The sequence below is a fragment of the Salmo salar genome, chromosome 25, assembly GCF_965601325.2.
Source record: "Salmo salar chromosome 25, fSalSal1, whole genome shotgun sequence".
NCBI classification, from domain to species: domain Eukaryota; kingdom Metazoa; phylum Chordata; class Actinopteri; order Salmoniformes; family Salmonidae; genus Salmo; species Salmo salar.
The window spans coordinates 45,205,822-45,226,284 of record NC_138315.1 but is presented as its reverse complement, the minus strand read 5'-3'; the positions used below and the strand labels follow the sequence as shown (position 1 = coordinate 45,226,284).

Genomic DNA, 20,463 nt, shown 5'->3' with positions numbered 1-20,463 from the left:
CATGCTCTTCACCTCCAGCCACCATGGGGACGACCTCAGCAAAGACGAGATGGACAGCTATGCCCAGGCTCCGCCTACATCTAACTCCGTCCCTATCTACACTCAGAATACACCCATGCCCTGCACCCAGCACACCTCTCTCACCCCTACCCGCCCTCCCCCAGTGCCCCTCTCTACCCCCCCCCCTACCTGCCCTCCCCCAGCGCCTTCACCCCACCTCCAGAACCCTACCTTATAGGGGACGAGGATATGGAGCTCCTCTAAGATCAATTTAAACCTCTGTGGTGAACCGGAGGACCCTAAAATGGCCAGTAAATTAGCAGTAGGCAGAAAGTAGGGGGCGTTACCTCTCGGCTTCATCTTCCATGATAAAACACCTAATGAGAAGAGAAGTCCTGTAACTGGGGGCAACAGAGACTTTAGGGGACTTCAGTGTTCCCATCATTCCCCAAAGGCTCCCTCCTGATTCTCCACCCTTTTCCAGAAGTGTGTACTTGTACACTCCCTGGCATGGATTTAAAAGCATAGGATTGGTGTAAGCATTGGCTGGAGGGAGTTTCCACCATTTGTAGACTTAGGGAGAATCGGGGATTCCCCAGAGTCTCTCAGAGTTATCGTCTCTCTCAGTGGGTTTGACTTCATAGTGACCCAGAAACTCTTCCTCAGGCTGTCATCCCACTCTAATCATAGTCAAAGCAGACATCTGTCTTCCTCTGGAATCAAAAACTCTGCATCGTAGTTACAACTATTCACCAGAATGACTTTCAAATGGTGCTTATAGCTCTCAGGTTAACTGGCAGCAATCATTAATACATTTGTTGTTTTTCTCCTCCTGTGTGGTAAGTGCCTGGGGCATTGAGACGTGCTCCCCTGCTGGTCACTGTAACAAGCTCTCATGTACTCCCATGGCTGTGGAATCCAGTGAACTCCCATCTACTGCCCCAACCTGGCTGCTTAAGAAACTACAGTCTCAGGGACAGCCAATCACATGCTGGAAACATCAAATGGAGATTTTGATTGGACCATGTCTGTCAAGAGCTAAGGTTTTCTCCCTCATGGACAGAAATATGCCTATGCTCGATTTTCAATCTTTTTTTTTTTTTTTTTTTTTATATACATTTTATATCAAACAGCATTAAAGTGATTTTAAATTTGGTGCATATTCTTCATATTAAATTACAAGGATCACATTTTTTGTAATTTAAAAAAAAAAACTTTTCCAGTGACGTATTGCGAACTGTTGTTTCACCTTGAAGAGATAAAGACCACAGTGCACTAGGAGTATTAGTTGTCAGGTAGAAAATAGGCTACGTACAGCAGACAAGGCATGTAAAATGGTCATTACATGTCTATGAACAGTTTTAGATAGTCCTTTGGAGGAAAGCAGTTTGATATCATTGACAATTTCTGTCTAAATATGATTATAGTAAAATATTTGACATTTAGACATTTTGGCCTTTTCAATACATATACAAAGTGGGGTCTACAGAACTCATGGTGTTATAGTTTAGTAGCAGGGCCACTTTCAAGAGAGCACAAAGTTGTGGAACAGGCGGATATCAATATAGTATGTAGAACAGTGGAGGCTGCTGAGGGGAGAACGGCTCATAATAATGGCCGGAACGGAGCCAATGGAATGGCATCAAACACATTGATGTGTTTGACACCATTCCACTGATACCGCTCCAGTCATTACCACGAGCCCGACCTCCCCAATTAAGGTGACACCAAACTTCTGTGATGCAGAACACATGTCTCTCTGACATGTAGAATAAGTAATCAAACCCGTTATATTAATAATATTGCTATCTGCAACGTTCCACAACATTTGCCTATTGAATTTGCACCTAAACTTGATGTAAGAGGAATCTCTACAGTCCACATCAAGCAAAGCAGCCATTACACACAGCATTTTAGATTCTGTGTGGCACTGCTACAGGAGTGTGAATCACAGACTGACAACAGCACCGCGGCTCAGGCACTTCGAGGGCCAGCGAGACAATTGGAGCATTATTCAATCGAACCCACTATCCCAGATTTCCAGGATGAGTAAAATAAATACAACTCTGTTACTCATTTGATGTCCTCTTGACAGAGTAACAACAGATCATTCCAGAGTTTTTCCATAGATCCCTAAAGGCGCTGGTTAAGACCTGTCTTGCTAGGAGGACGAATTCAACCTCCTTCATTTTGGTCAGTATTTCTCTCCTGTCCAGTCTGTATAAATCATACTCCTTACTCTTTTAGCTGGACTTCCCAGCTGTGCATGGGCCTTGACTTGGTGTTGCTTGGAAGGAAAAGATTTTAGGGCAGTTCCTCAATGTGCAACATGTCCCCTCTTCCCAGTCCCCTACTGCGTGTGGCCAGTGGAGAGGGGTGGTTGATCAGCAGGCGTAGGGGGGTCCTGGTCAGGGAGGGTGTCCCACTTGAGAGGGGCCAGTCTGGGGGGGGGTTCTAGGGATGGGGAGGTTTCCTCTGTTGGTTCATCTGTGCCGATCTCATTTATCTCCTACCAATCAGAGCAAAGGTAAAGTGTTACATTAATACTGTAATAATACTACTTAGCTACTGTAGATATTGTAGTGAATTCGGGTCCAGCGAAAGTCAAGCCAACACCTTAACCATTACGCCAAGAGGTCCAAACCTCATGCCGAGCTCGCTAGGACTTGGGTTAAGGTCGCTACAATATGAAAAAAAATCACTCTCATAAAATACCGTTCTAAAGGCAGGTATTATATTCTCACCTTTCTTCAAGATGGCATGCATGAAATAAAGAAGACAATTCTCAGCAGGACATGATACAACATGGAACATGCACACATTGCTAGATAAACATTCCTGTCACATTTCATTATCACAAATGTAACAATCACAAACATCACCTGTTTCTTTCTCTGCCCAGCGATATGTCTTTGGGCCCAGCCTCAAAGCACAGCCTGAACCCACCAGTCTATCCCTGAACCCACCAGTCTATCCCTGAACCCACCAGTCTATCCCTGAACCCACCAGTCTATCCCAGAACCCACCAGTCTATCCCTGAACCCACCAGTCTATCCCTGAACCCACCAGTCTATCCCTGAAGCCCACGTGCTGCCAGCTACCCTGTCTACCTACAGTACCTGCAGCGGCTGATGGTTGTTTGCAGGGCTGCTCCTGGCAAGGGTAGCGATCTCTCTGATCTGGTGCAGGGCGAAGGCCAGGGTGACCCAGGGTGAGGCGGACACCACCCAGGCAGGCTTGCTCACGTCCTCCTGATCCTCCTGGTGCTTGGTCTTCCTCGGCGGTGTCATTGTGGCGGCTCCATTATTTGATTGGATAATGTCTATGGTCGCTATGGGAACAGGGCTGGAGGGGACTGGGATGTTCTCCGCCAGCATTCTGGGATCTGGAAAACAACTCAAGCTAAATGTTTCATAACAATTCCTGGCATGCTTCAAAATGATTATTCTGTTAACGTGTCTGACCTAACAACAATCTCCACTATCAAGATCCTAAATACGATTCATGCAGCATTCCAATGTCTATGGATTTCTCAGTTGCTGATTGACAAAGAGAATAAAACGTTAATGGCAGTAAATGTTATGCTTGCCACATTGGGAGCCAGTCACTTCTCCACTAAGGGGTATAATAGGTGAAGTAAATGTTATGCTTGCCACATTGGGAGCCAGTCACTTCTCCACTAAGGGCTTTAATAGGTGAAGTAAATGTTATGCTTGCCAGATTGGGAGCCAGTCACTTCTCCACTAAGGGGTATAATAGGTGAAGTAAATGTTATGCTTGCCACATTGGGAGCCAGTCACTTCTCCACTAAGGGCTTTAATAGGTGAAGTAAATGTTATGCTTGCCACATTGGGAGCCAGTCACTTCTCCACTAAGGGCTTTAATAGGTGAAGTAAATGTTATGCTTGCCACATTGGGAGCCAGTCACTTCTCCACTAAGGGGTTTAATAGGTGAAGTAAATGTTATGCTTGCCACATTGGGAGCCAGTCACTTCTCCACTAAGGGGTTTAATAGGTGAAGTAAATGTTATGCTTGCCACATTGGGAGCCAGTCACTTCTCCACTAAGGGGTTTAATAGGTGAAGTGAATTCTGTTTTCCTGTAGGCCTAAGTCCATGCAGAGGCATGCCATGAAGGGTACAGGGTAGGATAAAATAAACATTAATGACACATACCTTTGTTCCCACTCTGCACAGCCAGCCACTGGATGAGAGCGAAGAGGAGGAGGATGACGAGGGAGACCATTCCTATCCCTCTGAAGGTGTGGGCTGCGCCTAAACCATAACCCAAAAAGACAAACGTGTGCTCCATAGGCTTTTGGAAACAGAATCTCAAAATAAATGTATTTATTTCACAAATTGCTTTTCATATAACAGAAAAACTGACAATTAGTGTCCATTTCAGTACTGTAAAGGATATATGTTACCCCAGTCATCACAATGTGTTTCAGAACACAGAGAGAGACACACAGTCTCACCGAGCTGCCAAGTGCATTCCAGACCATCAAATTCCTATCCTAATGATTGAAGATGGGGCTGGTGGTAGTTTATTAAGAGTTAAGACCTGGATTATTTTATGAAAACCATGGAGGACAGGGTATCCTTTTAAGGAGATGAGGCGTTGTTCAACAGTTGGAAAGGCATGTGAGAGTATGACACGTGTGAGTACAAGTAGCTGCTCAAGTAGGAGTGAAGCTACCTTCTGTTCTGTTAGCCACTGTTAAATGTACAATCTACAATAGTTACTGCTGTTCTCAATAGTCATTTCAATTAATGAACATTGAAGAGCAAATTGAACATTGAATAGCAAGCAGTCTTTACTCCTGAAAGTACCTTTAACGGGTGACGCCAATAGATCCATCTCTCTTTGGTTGAATGTGTTTTACATACTCTAGAACTGGGGGACACAATTCAATTAAATACAACTTCTCCCCACACAGTGATTCTTACCAAAAACATTGACGAAGCCTCCCCCCACCATGGCCCCACAGCCCCGGCCCAGCCCCAGATGCAGGCCCTGGAGGATACCCTGGGCAGAGGTCCTCAGCTCTGGAGGCACTGCAGCACTGAGGTAGGAGATACAGGCTGCCCACACTGAGGCATGGGTCACACCTAGATACACAGAGATACGGAAAGAGAGAGACAGAGAAAGAGAGAGACACAGACAGGGAGAGAGAGAGACAGAGAGAGAGACAGTGTGGTATGTGGGGTCAACTTGCAAAACAAGATTTCACCAAATGGGACAAACCCCCCCATTGAAACCCTACATGCAGAGTTCTGTAAGATTCTCCTACATGTCCAGAGGAAAACTACAAACAATGCATGCAGGGCAGAATTAGGCCAATATCCACTAATAATAAAAACTCAGAATTGAGCAATTCAGTTTTGGAAACATCTAAAATACAGTGACCCCCTCTCATATCATTACCAAGCCCTGCAATGCCAAGAGCTGAGCAAAGAAAATAGTCCCCTCATCCAGCTGGTCCTGGGGCTGAGTTCACAAACCTGTTCTACTAACACACTGAAGCCTCAGGACCAGAACATCCAATCAATCAGATAAAAACAATTTACAACACAGTCTAAACAAAACTACATTGCTTATTAGGAAACACAAGCACAAGCACAAAGCAAAATGCAGTGCTATCTGGCCCTAAATAGACATTACACCATGGCTAAATATTTGACCATTGCTACTGATCAAAACCTTACAAAAACCTTGACATAGTACAGGCTCAGTGAGCACAGCCTTGTCATTGAGAAGGGTAGACACAAGAAAACCTGGTTCCCTGTAGAGGAAAGGCTGTGCAACCACTGCACAACAGCAGAACCCGAGACAGAGCGTTCATGGCAGGCGACAGACGAGAGAGAGTGGACTTAACCCTTGCTGGGTGTGCTGTGTTTAAAGTGGCTCAACCAGCTAGTTCAAAGTCAACATGCCTCATTGTCTCATTGTATACCAATAATATAACAAAGCCATTGAACCTGCTACCCTCCATAGTCCGGCCTGGCCTTGCCCCCTATTCGGCTCTATCCCATTTCGTCACGTATGCCGTGTTCACGTCATGTCAGACACTCTGGAATTTCCGACTTGCTTACTCGTTGTAAAAAGATGATACCAGAGTTCCCACTTGGGAATGATCAGAATCAACCAATAGGAAGCGCTACGCAAATTACATATGTTCATTTTAAGAGTTCCCGAGTTTCCGACATGACGTGAATGTGGCATAACCTCCCACTATTAGAAAACAATGCCCAGACCAGAGCTATGGCCATTTTGTTTGTGTTGCAGGCTGTATCATGATTGGGAGTGCCATAGGGCGGCGCACTATTGGCCCAGCGTCTTCCGGGTTTGGCCGGGGTAGGCCGTCATTGTAAATAAGAATTTGTTCTTAACTGACTTGCCTAGTTAAATAAATGTTAAATAAAATACAACTATTGGCATACCACTTCTTTTAGAATTATGGAGATTTTTAAAAGAGATTCAGTGCGTCTCTAAATGTTTTGTTGGGTGATGTTACGCCTCTAGTAAATTATTACAAACATTTTAAGCGTCCTTTAATGTTAATCTTTCGTGTGCAGCTGCAACATTGTTATTCATGGCCTAAGTGGCTGTTAGTGGGGTCTAGATACAGAGGAAAAGGGTGTTTTCCAGGCAAAGGAAAAGCCTTTCATGTCGTTGAGAGGAGAGTTCCTGTCCAGCCTGATATGAACTCTGAGCCAACATGGCAACAATGTAAGTGCACTGGTGCAGCCAGTTCAAACACTGCTTCTACCTTCTTTCTATCTAATGTTAACATTAGCTGAGCTAAGCTAAGCTAAGCTAAGTCAACATATGCCACGCCGTGACACCCAGTGTAGCCTAACCTTGAAGGACCTCCATGGGCAGGACGATCCAGGCGTTCTCCAGGTAGGAGATGTACAGGTAACGAGCCGTGTTGCAGGCCAGACCGATGTACAGCACCCTGTGGAGGGAGAGGGGAGGAGGAGAAGGCCACGGAACACAGATGGTTTATTGATGTTCTGGAACTATCACTACACTGTTCAAATAACAATCCACCAATCACAAACATAACCCTAACCCTATCCTAAACCCTAGCCCTAACCTAAACCTATAGGAGGTTATTGCCTCAACAGAGTTGCAGGTGAAAGCAAGGCCAAAGTTCAGAGGTCAAACCTGAACTGTCCCTGGATTGGGGTTGGTTTGTCATTGTCATTCTGAACTAGGGTTGCAAGGGGAGGGTATATTACTGGAAACGTTTCTAAGTTTACCAGTAAATTACCAGGATTTTGGTATCTTTCAAGGATTTTACATAATCTATCACATGACATCTAGTGGCCCTTTTGGGTATTTCAGATTATTACAGGCACCTGTAATTGTCTCTGGCCCTCTGTTGGGCCTTATCACATGTAAAATATATGAAATAATTGAATAAGATGGTTTTAAATATGGTTTAAATATAAACCATCAACTCAGTGAATAACATTGGTGTTTAATATGAGGGTTGCCAAAGCTACGATAGATTGCCATAGATTATCTTTTAATTACCAAAATTACTGAAGATTCCGGTAACTTCGGTAAATTACCGGTAGCTTTGCAACCCTATTCTGAACAGAATATATTTCCTTCCCAGACCGTTGGATATTTGGTGCCCATCTCCCATGACAACGTCCTGTCCAATCAAACCCCTGATCTGACAATGCAAATACAATGCAAATATACTGACACATTTACCAAACACTTAAATTATTCCAGTTTACAAACTTTTCTCTATTGCCTCTCTCATGAAACAAAAGCGACCGTTGAACTTAATCTAAAAGTAAACGAACACAAAGGCTGATTGTAGTATATTATTCGCTAACAAGCTATAAATGTCCAGATGGGCCGGATATGAGATGGGTTGGATGAGAGAGAGAGAGAGAGAGAGAGAGAGAGAGAGAGAGAGAGAGAGAGGCGAGAGAGCGAGCAAGAAAGAGACAGAGAGAGAGACATACAGAGTGACAGAGAGAGAGATAGAGAGAGATAGAGACAGATAGAGACAGAGACACACAGAGAGAGATAGTATGAGAGAGACAGAGAGAGATAGTATGAGAGAGACAGAGAGAGAGATAGTATGAGAGAGACAGAGAGACAGAGAGAGAGATCAGTATGAGAGAGCATGGAGACACACAGAGAGAGATAGTATGAGATAGAGAGCGACAGAGAGAGATAGTATGAGAGAGACAGAGAGAGATAGTATGAGATAGAGAGATAGTATGAGAGAGACAGAGAAACAGAGAGAGATAGTATGAGAGAGACAGAGAGATAGTATGAGAGAGACAGAGAGATAGTATGAGAGAGACAGAGAGAGACAGAGAGAGATAGTATGAGATAGAGAGAGATAGTATGAGTGGCGCTACTACCATGTTGTGGTTATTTTTTCACCCCTGATCCGCCATAATACTCCACTACAAACATGTTAAACTAAAGTAGTTCACACAGGTACAGGACAGGAAACACAGCCGTGGGAAGTAGGGCTGTAAAAAATAAATATTAATAACAGTCCTGTATTAGCGGACTGATATAGCCAACTGTAGTGCGGGCAACAACAACAAAAAACATTTTCCCACAACCCTGGCAGGAAATGAAAGACTGTCTATTCACTGAAGGTGAGATGACTTTAAAATACTTGGCCGTCGTTTAAGTTCACCGACCAAAAAAGGGAACAAGTGAAAAGTCTGACCAAATCTAGATATTTTTTTAATCCTTTCTCAACAAATCTGCAAGTAAGGTGAGCTATTGGGTGGAATTTAATCAAACTGAAGGACAGAAAATAATACTGCGACTGTGTAGGATTACTATACCAGACTGAGATGACCTGGGTTCTGTAGCCTGGTCCCACTATACCAGACTGAGCTGACCTGGGTTCTGTAGCCTGGTCCCACTATAGCAGACTGAGCTGACCTGGGTTCTGTAGCCATGTCCCACTATAGCAGACTGAGCTGACCTGGGTTCTGTAGCCTGGTCCCACTATACCAGACTGAGCTGACCTGGGTTCTGTCGCCTGGTCCCACTATAGCAGACTGAGCTGACCTGGGTTCTGTAGCCTGGTCCCACTATACCAGACTGAGCTGGCCTGGGTTCTGTAGCCTGGTCTCACTATAGCAGACTGAGCTGACCTGGGTTCTGTAGCCTGGTCCCACTATACCAGACTGAGATGACCTGGGTTCTGTAGCCTGGTCCCACTATACCAGACTGAGCTGACCTGGGTTCTGTAGCCTGGTCCCACTATAGCAGACCTGAGGGGAATACTACTGAACAAACAGACCTGAGGGGTATACTACTGAACAAACAGACCTGAGGGGTATACTACTGAACAAACAGACCTGAGGGGTATACTACTGTACAAACAGACCTGAGGGGTATACTACTGTACAAACAGACCTGAGGGGTATACTACTGTACAAACAGACCTGAGGGGTATACTACTGAACAAACAGACCTGAGGGGAATACTACTGTACAAACAGACCTGAGGGGTATACTACTGTACAAACAGACCTGAGGGGTATACTACTGAACAAACAGACCTGAGGGGTACACTACTGTACAAACAGACCTGAGGGGTATACTACTGTACAAACAGACCTGAGGGGTATACTACTGTACAAACAGACCTGAGGGGTATACTACTGTACAAACAGACCTGAGGGGTATACTACTGTACAAACAGACCTGAGGGGTACACTACTGAACAAACAGACCTGAGGGGTATACTACTGAACAAACAGACCTGAGGGGTACACTACTGTACAAACAGACCTGAGGGGTATACTACTGTACAAACAGACCTGAGGGGTATACTACTGAACAAACAGACCTGAGGGGTATACTACTGTACAAACAGACCTGAGGGGTATACTACTGTACAAACAGACCTGAGGGGTATACTACTGTACAAACAGACCTGAGGGGTATACTACTGTACAAACAGACCTGAGGGGTATACTACTGTACAAACAGACCTGAGGGGTATACTACTGTACAAACAGACCTGAGGGGTATACTACTGAACAAACAGACCTGAGGGGTACACTACTGTACAAACAGACCTGAGGGGTACACTACTGTACAAACAGACCTGAGGGGTACACTACTGTACAAACAGACCTGAGGGGTATACTACTGTACAAACAGACCTGAGGGGTACACTACTGTACAAACAGACCTGAGGGGTATACTACTGTACAAACAGACCTGAGGGGAATACTACTGTACAAACAGACCTGAGGGGAATACTACTGAACAAACAGACCTGAGGGGTACACTACTGTACAAACAGACCTGAGGGGTATACTACTGTACAAACAGACCTGAGGGGTATACTACTGTACAAACAGACCTGAGGGGTATACTACTGTACAAACAGACCTGAGGGGTATACTACTGTACAAACAGACCTGAGGGGTATACTACTGTACAAACAGACCTGAGGGGTACACTACTGTACAAACAGACCTGAGGGGTATACTACTGTACAAACAGACCTGAGGGGTATACTACTGTACAAACAGACCTGAGGGGTACACTACTGTACAAACAGACCTGAGGGGTACACTACTGAACAAACAGACCTGAGGGGTACACTACTGTACAAACAGACCTGAGGGGTACACTACTGAACAAACAGACCTGAGGGGTACACTACTGTACAAACAGACCTGAGGGGTACACTACAAACAGACCTGAGGGGTATACTACTGAACAAACAGACCTGAGGGGTATACTACTGTACAAACAGACCTGAGGGGTATACTACTGAACAAACAGACCTGAGGGGTATACTACTGTACAAACAGACCTGAGGGGTATACTACTGTACAAACAGACCTGAGACGTACACTACTGTACAAACAGACCTGAGACGTACACTACTGTACAAACAGACCTGAGGGGTACACTACTGTACAAACAGACCTGAGGGGTACACTACTGTACAAACAGACCTGAGGGGTACTACTACAAACAGACCTGAGGGGTACACTACTGTACAAACAGACCTGAGGGGTATACTACTGTACAAACAGACCTGAGGGGTACACTACTGTACAAACAGACCTGAGGGGTACACTACTGAACAAACAGACCTGAGGGGTACACTACTGTACAAACAGACCTGAGGGGTACACTACAAACAGACCTGAGGGGTATACTACTGAACAAACAGACCTGAGGGGTATACTACTGTACAAACAGACCTGAGGGGTATACTACTGAACAAACAGACCTGAGGGGTATACTACTGTACAAACAGACCTGAGGGGTATACTACTGTACAAACAGACCTGAGACGTACACTACTGTACAAACAGACCTGAGACGTACACTACTGTACAAACAGACCTGAGGGGTACACTACTGTACAAACAGACCTGAGGGGTACACTACTGTACAAACAGACCTGAGGGGTATACTACAAACAGACCTGAGGGGTACACTACTGTACAAACAGACCTGAGGGGTATACTACTGTACAAACAGACCTGAGGGGTACACTACTGTACAAACAGACCTGAGGGGAATACTACTGTACAAACAGACCTGAGGGGAATACTAACGTACAAACAGACCTGAGGGGAATACTACTGTACAAACAGACCTGAGGGGAATACTACTGAACAAACAGACCTGAGGGGTATACTACTGTACAAACAGACCTGAGGGGTACACTACTGTACAAACAGACCTGAGGGGTATACTACTGTACAAACAGACCTGAGGGGTATACTACTGTACAAACAGACCTGAGGGGTATACTACTGTACAAACAGACCTGAGGGGAATACTACTGTACAAACAGACCTGAGGGGTACACTACTGTACAAACAGACCTGAGGGGTACACTACTGTACAAACAGACCTGAGGGGTATACTACAAACAGACCTGAGGGGTACACTACTGTACAAACAGACCTGAGGGGTACACTACAAACAGACCTGAGGGGTACACTACAAACAGACCTGAGGGGTACACTACAAACAGACCTGAGGGGTACACTACTGTACAAACAGACCTGAGGGGTATACTACTGTACAAACAGACCTGAGGGGAATACTACTGTACAAACAGACCTGAGGGGAATACTACTGTACAAACAGACCTGAGGGGTACACTACTGTACAAACAGACCTGAGGGGTATACTACTGTACAAACAGACCTGAGGGGTATACTACTGTACAAACAGACCTGAGGGGTATACTACTGTACAAACAGACCTGAGGGGTATACTACTGTACAAACAGACCTGAGGGTATACTACTGTACAAACAGACCTGAGGGGTATACTACTGAACAAACAGACCTGAGGGGTATACTACTGTACAAACAGACCTGAGGGGTATACTACTGTACAAACAGACCTGAGGGGTATACTACTGTACAAACAGACCTGAGGGGTATACTACTGTACAAACAGACCTGAGGGGTATACTACTGTACAAACAGACCTGAGGGGTACACTACTGAACAAACAGACCTGAGGGGTACACTACTGTACAAACAGACCTGAGGGGTACACTACTGAACAAACAGACCTGAGGGGTACACTACTGTACAAACAGACCTGAGGGGTACACTACTGTACAAACAGACCTGAGGGGTATACTACAAACAGACCTGAGGGGTACACTACTGTACAAACAGACCTGAGGGGTATACTACTGTACAAACAGACCTGAGGGGTACACTACTGTACAAACAGACCTGAGGGGAATACTACTGTACAAACAGACCTGAGGGGAATACTAATGTACAAACAGACCTTAGGGGAATACTACTGTACAAACAGACCTGAGGGGTATACTACTGTACAAACAGACCTGAGGGGTATACTACTGTACAAACAGACCTGAGGGGAATACTACTGAACAAACAGACCTGAGGGGTACACTACTGTACAAACAGACCTGAGGGGTATACTACTGTACAAACAGACCTGAGGGGTATACTACTTTTCAAACAGACCTGAGGGGTATACTACTGTACAAACAGACCTGAGGGGTATACTACTGTACAAACAGACCTGAGGGGTATACTACTGTACAAACAGACCTGAGGGGTATACTACTGTACAAACAGACCTGAGGGGTACACTACTGTACAAACAGACCTGAGGGGTACACTACTGTACAAACAGACCTGAGGGGTATACTACAAACAGACCTGAGGGGTACACTACTGTACAAACAGACCTGAGGGGTACACTACAAACAGACCTGAGGGGTACACTACAAACAGACCTGAGGGGTATACTACTGTACAAACAGACCTGAGGGGTACACTACTGTACAAACAGACCTGAGGGGTACACTACTGTACAAACAGACCTGAGGGGTACACTACTGAACAAACAGACCTGAGGGGTACACTACTGTACAAACAGACCTGAGGGGTACACTACTGTACAAACAGACCTGAGGGGTATACTACAAACAGACCTGAGGGGTACACTACTGTACAAACAGACCTGAGGGGTATACTACTGTACAAACAGACCTGAGGGGTACACTACTGTACAAACAGACCTGAGGGGAATACTACTGTACAAACAGACCTGAGGGGAATACTAATGTACAAACAGACCTGAGGGGAATACTACTGTACAAACAGACCTGAGGGGTATACTACTGTACAAACAGACCTGAGGGGAATACTACTGAACAAACAGACCTGAGGGGTACACTACTGTACAAACAGACCTGAGGGGAATACTACTGAACAAACAGACCTGAGGGGTACACTACTGTACAAACAGACCTGAGGGGTATACTACTGTACAAACAGACCTGAGGGGTATACTACTTTTCAAACAGACCTGAGGGGTATACTACTGTACAAACAGACCTGAGGGGTATACTACTGTACAAACAGACCTGAGGGGTATACTACTGAACAAACAGACCTGAGGGGAATACTACTGTACAAACAGACCTGAGGGGTACACTACTGTACAAACAGACCTGAGGGGTACACTACTGTACAAACAGACCTGAGGGGAATACTACTGAACAAACAGACCTGAGGGGTACACTACTGTACAAACAGACCTGAGGGGTATACTACTGTACAAACAGACCTGAGGGGTATACTACTTTTCAAACAGACCTGAGGGGTATACTACTGTACAAACAGACCTGAGGGGTATACTACTGTACAAACAGACCTGAGGGGTATACTACTGTACAAACAGACCTGAGGGGTATACTACTGTACAAACAGACCTGAGGGGTACACTACTGTACAAACAGACCTGAGGGGTATACTACTGTACAAACAGACCTGAGGGGTATACTACAAACAGACCTGAGGGGTACACTACTGTACAAACAGACCTGAGGGGTACACTACAAACAGACCTGAGGGGTACACTACAAACAGACCTGAGGGGTATACTACTGTACAAACAGACCTGAGGGGTACACTACTGTACAAACAGACCTGAGGGGTATACTACTGTACAAACAGACCTGAGGGGTACACTACTGAACAAACAGACCTGAGGGGTACACTACTGTACAAACAGACCTGAGGGGTATACTACTGTACAAACAGACCTGAGGGGTACACTACTGTACAAACAGACCTGAGGGGTATACTACTGTACAAACAGACCTGAGGGGTACACTACTGAACAAACAGACCTGAGGGTTACACTACTGTACAAACAGACCTGAGGGGTACACTACAGTACAAACAGACCTGAGGGGTAACCTAAACTTGAACATGGGTTGTTGGTTTAAACAATTAAATCAATCCATGCCAATTTCAAGCATATATTCCCCCCAAAAGTTATTTCTGAACATTTAAGCAAGTTAGCTGGCTAACTCATTGATCCAGCTTTGAGACATACCCCCCCCTGGGATTTTGACCCATGTCCCCTTTTATAAACCTTATATGGCCAACCAGCTCGATGAGCTTGTGGCTGGTGAAGTAGGCGACCAGCTCTGAGATGTGGCTCAGCACCGAGCACACTCCAAATAGCGTGGTGGTCCCTTTCAGGTCCTCCAGGTGCCAGTAGAGGAACGTGAACACAAAGCCGTAGCCGAATCCCATAAACCAGGCCACGAAGAGCACTGAGCCGTACTGCACACTACACAGCAGCCGAATGAGGTCCTGGTAAAGAAACGACTTGCTGACGACACTTTGGGATTCTAACGATTCCACTGCATGCCCTTTGGGAGATGAAACGCCACTGGACATTTGAGGAGACTCTGCCTCCTGTCTCTTATCCTCTTCCAGCTGGGCCTCCATTGGCCGGTGGTCACTAGTACTACTCTCAAAGTAAAACTGTGTGGACAATATCAAAGCTACGGCCATCAGGACTCCAAAGACAATAAAGGCTATCTGGTAGTTCTTGTAGTCGGGCACGACGCAGCCAGTGCCCTGGATGAAGAACTTGATGTGGGTGTGGTCGATCCAGATGCCTACGCAGAGCATGGCCAGGCCCCAGCCCAGGGAGCCCCACATTCTCTGCAGGCCGTAGCGGTCCTGGTGGGGGCCCAGGTACTGTAGGGTGCGCGTGTCCACTATGGTCACGGCCGGAGCGCTGAAGAACTCGCCGATGATGATGACTAGCAGGATCAGGAGGAAGATGGTCTCCACCTGGTCGTGGTTGGAGATGATGTGGTAGACTTTGGGAAGGGTTGTGGTGGTTGGTTTGGTTGTGGTTAGATTTGAGGCAGGTTTTGAGCTGGCTGTTGTAGTGGGGGTGGTGGAGGGGGAAGATGTTGTTGTGGTGATGGTGGGGGAAGGCACAGGTCCCGTGACAGTGCTGGGTCCAGTGACATTACCACCATCGCTCCTCACATACCTGTGCAGGGGACCGCCACTAACTGAATCTGATGCTAAACCGTGTTGATTCGAAGAGAGGGAAAACAAGTCTCCAATCACACCCCTGCGGTCCCTACTGTAATTGGCCGGCAGACTGAGATGGGCAGGGCTGGTGGGGTGTGCGACTGTGGGTTTCCTCTCCACGCATGTTATGGAGGCGGGCTTGATGAAGCCGATGCCGCAGTTGAACACGAGCCAGCAGAAAACGGAAAACACAAGCACCACCTTGCCCTTCTTGAAGCGGTCCGCCACCACCCCCCAAAAGGGGGCGCTACAGAATTCGATGAAGTACCGGATCCCAACCAGCAGGCCGCTCTGACTGGGAGTCATCCCCAGCTGCTTGTAGTAGACAGGCAGCAGTGGATGTAGGGACCCATAGGCTGCATAGAAGAAGAAATAGAAGACCTTGGAGATGAGGAGGTGGTTGTCAATCCACACACAGTTCCTCTCCAGGCAGTCATTGCTGGGGTTGGAGGGGGAGTCAGGTGTGTCTGTGGGGGGAGACTCTGGACCTTGGAAGGCAGAGGTGGGGCATGTTCCCACCGGTATCTGCTCCAGGGTGTTGGACAGGGTGTTGAAGGGTTCTGCCAGAACATACTTCCTCTTCTGATGACCCTCGTCATCCGTCAAGATGGCCACCTGGTCGTCACTCGCCATCTCTCTCTCTGTGTGTGAGAGAGAGAGTGAGAGTGAGAGAGAGAGAGAAACATTTTACATTTTAGTCATTTAGCAGACGCTCTTATCCAGAGCGACTTACAGTAGTGAATGCATACATTTCTTTCTTTTTTTTTTCTGTGCTGGCCCCCCGTGGGAATCAAACCCACAACCCTGGCATTGCAAACACCATGCTCTACCAACTGAGTTACAGAGGACAGAGGAGAGAGAGAGAGAAAGGGGGAGAGAGAAAGGGGGGAGAGAGAGAGAGGGGAGAGCAAGAGAGGGGGAGAGAGACAAAGAGAGAGAGAGACAGAGAAAGGGGGGAGAGACAGAGGAGAGAGAGAGGGGAGAGCAAGAGAGGGGGAGAGAGACAAAGAGAGAGAGAGGGGAGAGCAAGAGAGGGGGAGAGAGACAAAGAGCGAGAGAGAGGAGAGAGAGAGAGAAAGGGGGTAGAGAGACAGAGGAGAGAGAGAGGGGAGAGCAAGAGAGGGGGAGAGAGACAAAGAGAGAGGAGATAGAGAAAGAGCACAAACATTGTAAATACAACCTATATTTATCTGATCTTTATTGTCCCTTTCATACTTCAACTATTTGCACATCTTTACTGTACATAGCCACTAATATAACATTTGAAATGTCTATATTATTTAAAAACGTTTGTGAGTAATGTTTACTCTTCATTTTTGTATTGTTTATTTCACTTTTGCTTTGGTAATGTAAACATATGTTTCCCATGCCAATAAAGCCCCTAAAATTTGAATTGAGACAGAGAGAGAGAGACAGAGAGAGAGAGACAGAGAGAGAGAGAGAGAGAGACAGAGAGACAGAGACAAAGACTTGTGACTTTTTGGAACATGTGCTCTATGGGCTAACAAAAAGCACACCTTCAATTTCTGAACCAGCCACTTTTGGTAAACTGGTGGGAAATGGGGCTAGCATGTAAAGACTGACAGTCCATAAGATTGGCATATGATAGTTTTACAAACATATTTTCAAGCTGTCTATTTTTCTTTACATAAATAATATATGGGTTACGGCAAGGTCAGACAGGAGTACTAAAGCTCACCACTAATGACTCATCATAAGGCTTTTTTTATTTACGTAGACAAATCTAAAACATCTATAACAATAACTTATAAGTGTCGTCAAAAATAGAATAATTTGATTAGCAAGACAATTGAGTATGATGTTTAAGCTAGTTTAGTTATATTTAGTTATATAAAAGACTCGGGAAACCATATGCATTAGATGACTGCCTGTACAGCAGGATACATGACTTCACAATTCCCTGCATCCAATAGTAGAAATGTTAGCCTGTAACTAGCTGTGCCCTAGAGAAATATATTCCGGCATTAACGACAAGACTGCGTCACACAACTATTGATAATAATAAGCTGTTTTATCACCGCAGCTGGACATTATTTACTAGGCTATACACCTGTCGTTTGAGGCGTTTCTTCTTGCAACCACACATTAAAAATGTACATCTATATTCAATGTAGAAATGTTGTTGTTTTTTAAACCACAGAGGGCGTATCTCAACGTGTTATTCTCTTTAACACAAATTAATCCAACAGTAGGAAGAAGAAAAAAAACTAACAAAAAAAAAAACAGCAAAGCTATTTTCTTACCCACATTATTGTTTAAACGTTTCAATGTCTCAATGTTGTCTGAGTCCGCTTTTCTACAATGGATCTTCTCGAGGCCATAATTTAGCTGTCCTATTGGCGACGACTTTCACCGGATGAATATGCGGACAGGCAGCTAATGTCACCGTTAAAAAATCCGTTCTATAGTTATACGCTTTCAGAAGTATACGGGGCTATTCATGTTGAACACATCTATTCGGAGAGGTCTAGACCGACGTAATTTCTCGCCCGCTCACGACTGCCAGACTATTTCGGAGTTCCAGACTGTTGTGGCGTGCGTGCAGCCTGAGACTGACTGCGCATTTAATCAATGATGATGAATGCACTGATAGTCCAAAGTGGCTTCTTGTCCTCGTCTATATTGCTTTCTGCATGTCCAGTTCTTTCATTTACGCACACATAAATAAAAGTCGCCGAGTAGATTAAACCACCCGTAGTGTTGAGAACCCCGCTTGTTAGAACAACTGCATTTCAAATCAAATCAAATTGTATTTGACACATGCACCGAATACAACAGGTGTAGACCTTACAGTGAAATGCTTACTTACAAGCCCCAACAATGCAGTTTAAAAAATATAATTTAAAAAACACCTAAAAAGAAAATAAGAATAAGAAATTACTGGAGAGCTCAGTGACTTTCAACGTGTCACTGTCAAAGGATGCCACCTTTCCTAAAAGTCAGTTCGTCAAATTTCTGCCATGCTAGAGCTGCCCCAGTCAACTAAGGGCTGTTATTGTGAAGTGGAAACGTCTGGGAGCAACAACGGCTCAGCCGCAAAGTGGTAGGCCACACAAGCTCACAGAACAGGACCTGAAGAGTGGAAAAATCGTCTGTCCTCTGTTGCAACACTCACTACCGAGTGTCTAGTACCTCCTCGCCGCGGGGATACGAGGGCGAGGGAGAACCCAGACCCATGGTCAACTCTGCAGGGAACAGGCTGTGCTTGCTCTCCGATCCCCCTCCCCCGCCATGAGAGGACATGGAGGCCCAGAGCGATACTCGCATCCCTCGCCCCTCCTTGTTTTAATTTATGATTTATTACTTGTCATTATTAGAGCAATATTAGTAGATATAGTATTCTAAGGAGTTATTGAAAATTCAGTGTCTTGAAATGTGTGCTTTTATTTTGAAGGTAGTCTAACTTGCGTACCAGAAGTGATGTTTACCCACATTATTTCCTTTGTGGGATCTTTATTAGGTACATTTCTTATTCACAAATGCAAAAGGGATAATTCAAAACCTAACTTTTTTACTTTATAAATGAATTTAAACAACATGGCACGACTTCAAAATGTAAAACAAATATTATTAAATTAAGATGATTTGTTTGTTTAGGATTCCTGGCAATGTAAAACGTGTATGATATTTGTTTAATAATTTTAAAAAACACAAATATCCACCCGCACAGTAGATGGCGGAATGTACATCCAATTGTTTGTTAACACCATTATACAAGAGAAGAAGATAAAGATGAAGAAGGATGCAGTCCAAACACTTAAAAGACACACCCTATCCCCTCAGCCCCCAAATTAAGTGGACACTTCTGAAGACGTTTCATTACGTCTGACGAGGATACACTTGCAGGGAAAAAGAGGAGGAAATTATTTTTCATAGGACCGTCCTTTTGCCCGGAAATTCGTCTCACTCGTTCATCCGCGATGATTGTGTTTTCAGCCACCGGTAGTTTGTGGGTGCTTTATATGCGCTACAGTCAATAATGACTGCATGTCTACTTATATTAAATATATCATTATTAATATACGCCTACTGTATGATAGCTAGAACATTAATTAGCTAAATAATGTTAGCCTGCCTAGCTAGAACTTCTAAAGAAGGAAAATGTTTTATTTCTACAATTTCCAAAAGCTAACCAAACAAAAACATCATTACTTTTACGAGACGTGGTTGTGGCAACGTGTAAATACAGTGTCTTACTTATTTCCATTGGTTTTTACTTACACTTGTATGTTGACTCCATATTGACATTGAGGTTTTAATTTTTTTTGAGTTTGAACCGCAGACGTTTTTTTGCGCTTCCAGCTAAACTTGACCGTTCTCCTAGCAGCAGGATATTATGCTGGCAGCACGATTGCAGATTATTATTTATTTTTTCAAAATAAGAGCCCCCATGCAAAGACATGCTAAACTTTGTGAATATCAACAACTAAAACATGCACTCTATTGCAGTACTGTTTTTCTCAGCATTGCAACCACCTTTGAATTTTGGTTGTTGTTGATAATTTGACATATTTTAATACTGGTATGTTGAAAGCTATTGTGAAGGCTATATT

At 44.8% G+C, this 20,463-nt stretch overlaps 1 protein-coding gene across 3 annotated transcripts; it reads right to left on the bottom strand.

Annotated features, from left to right (window-relative positions):
• Positions 1-202: 202 nt before the first annotated feature.
• LOC106586819 (major facilitator superfamily domain-containing protein 6) lies at positions 203-20,231 on the bottom strand. Of its 3 annotated transcripts, none has more exons than XM_014174503.3 (7): positions 20,132-20,231; positions 14,925-16,530; positions 6,864-6,961; positions 4,950-5,111; positions 4,176-4,274; positions 3,120-3,385; positions 203-2,509 (listed from the first exon to the last, which is right to left on the bottom strand). In XM_014174503.3, the coding sequence occupies exons 2-7, from the start codon at positions 16,520-16,522 to the stop codon at positions 2,351-2,353; spliced, it is 2,382 nt and encodes a 793-aa protein (XP_014029978.1). In that variant the 5' UTR covers positions 16,523-16,530; positions 20,132-20,231; the 3' UTR covers positions 203-2,350. The 3 variants fall into 3 exon arrangements, with proteins under 3 accessions (XP_014029978.1, XP_014029977.1, XP_014029976.1); XM_014174502.3 differs by lacking the exon at positions 20,132-20,231 and adding an exon at positions 18,154-18,857; XM_014174501.3 differs by lacking the exon at positions 20,132-20,231 and adding an exon at positions 18,158-18,856.
• Positions 20,232-20,463: the final 232 nt, after the last annotated feature.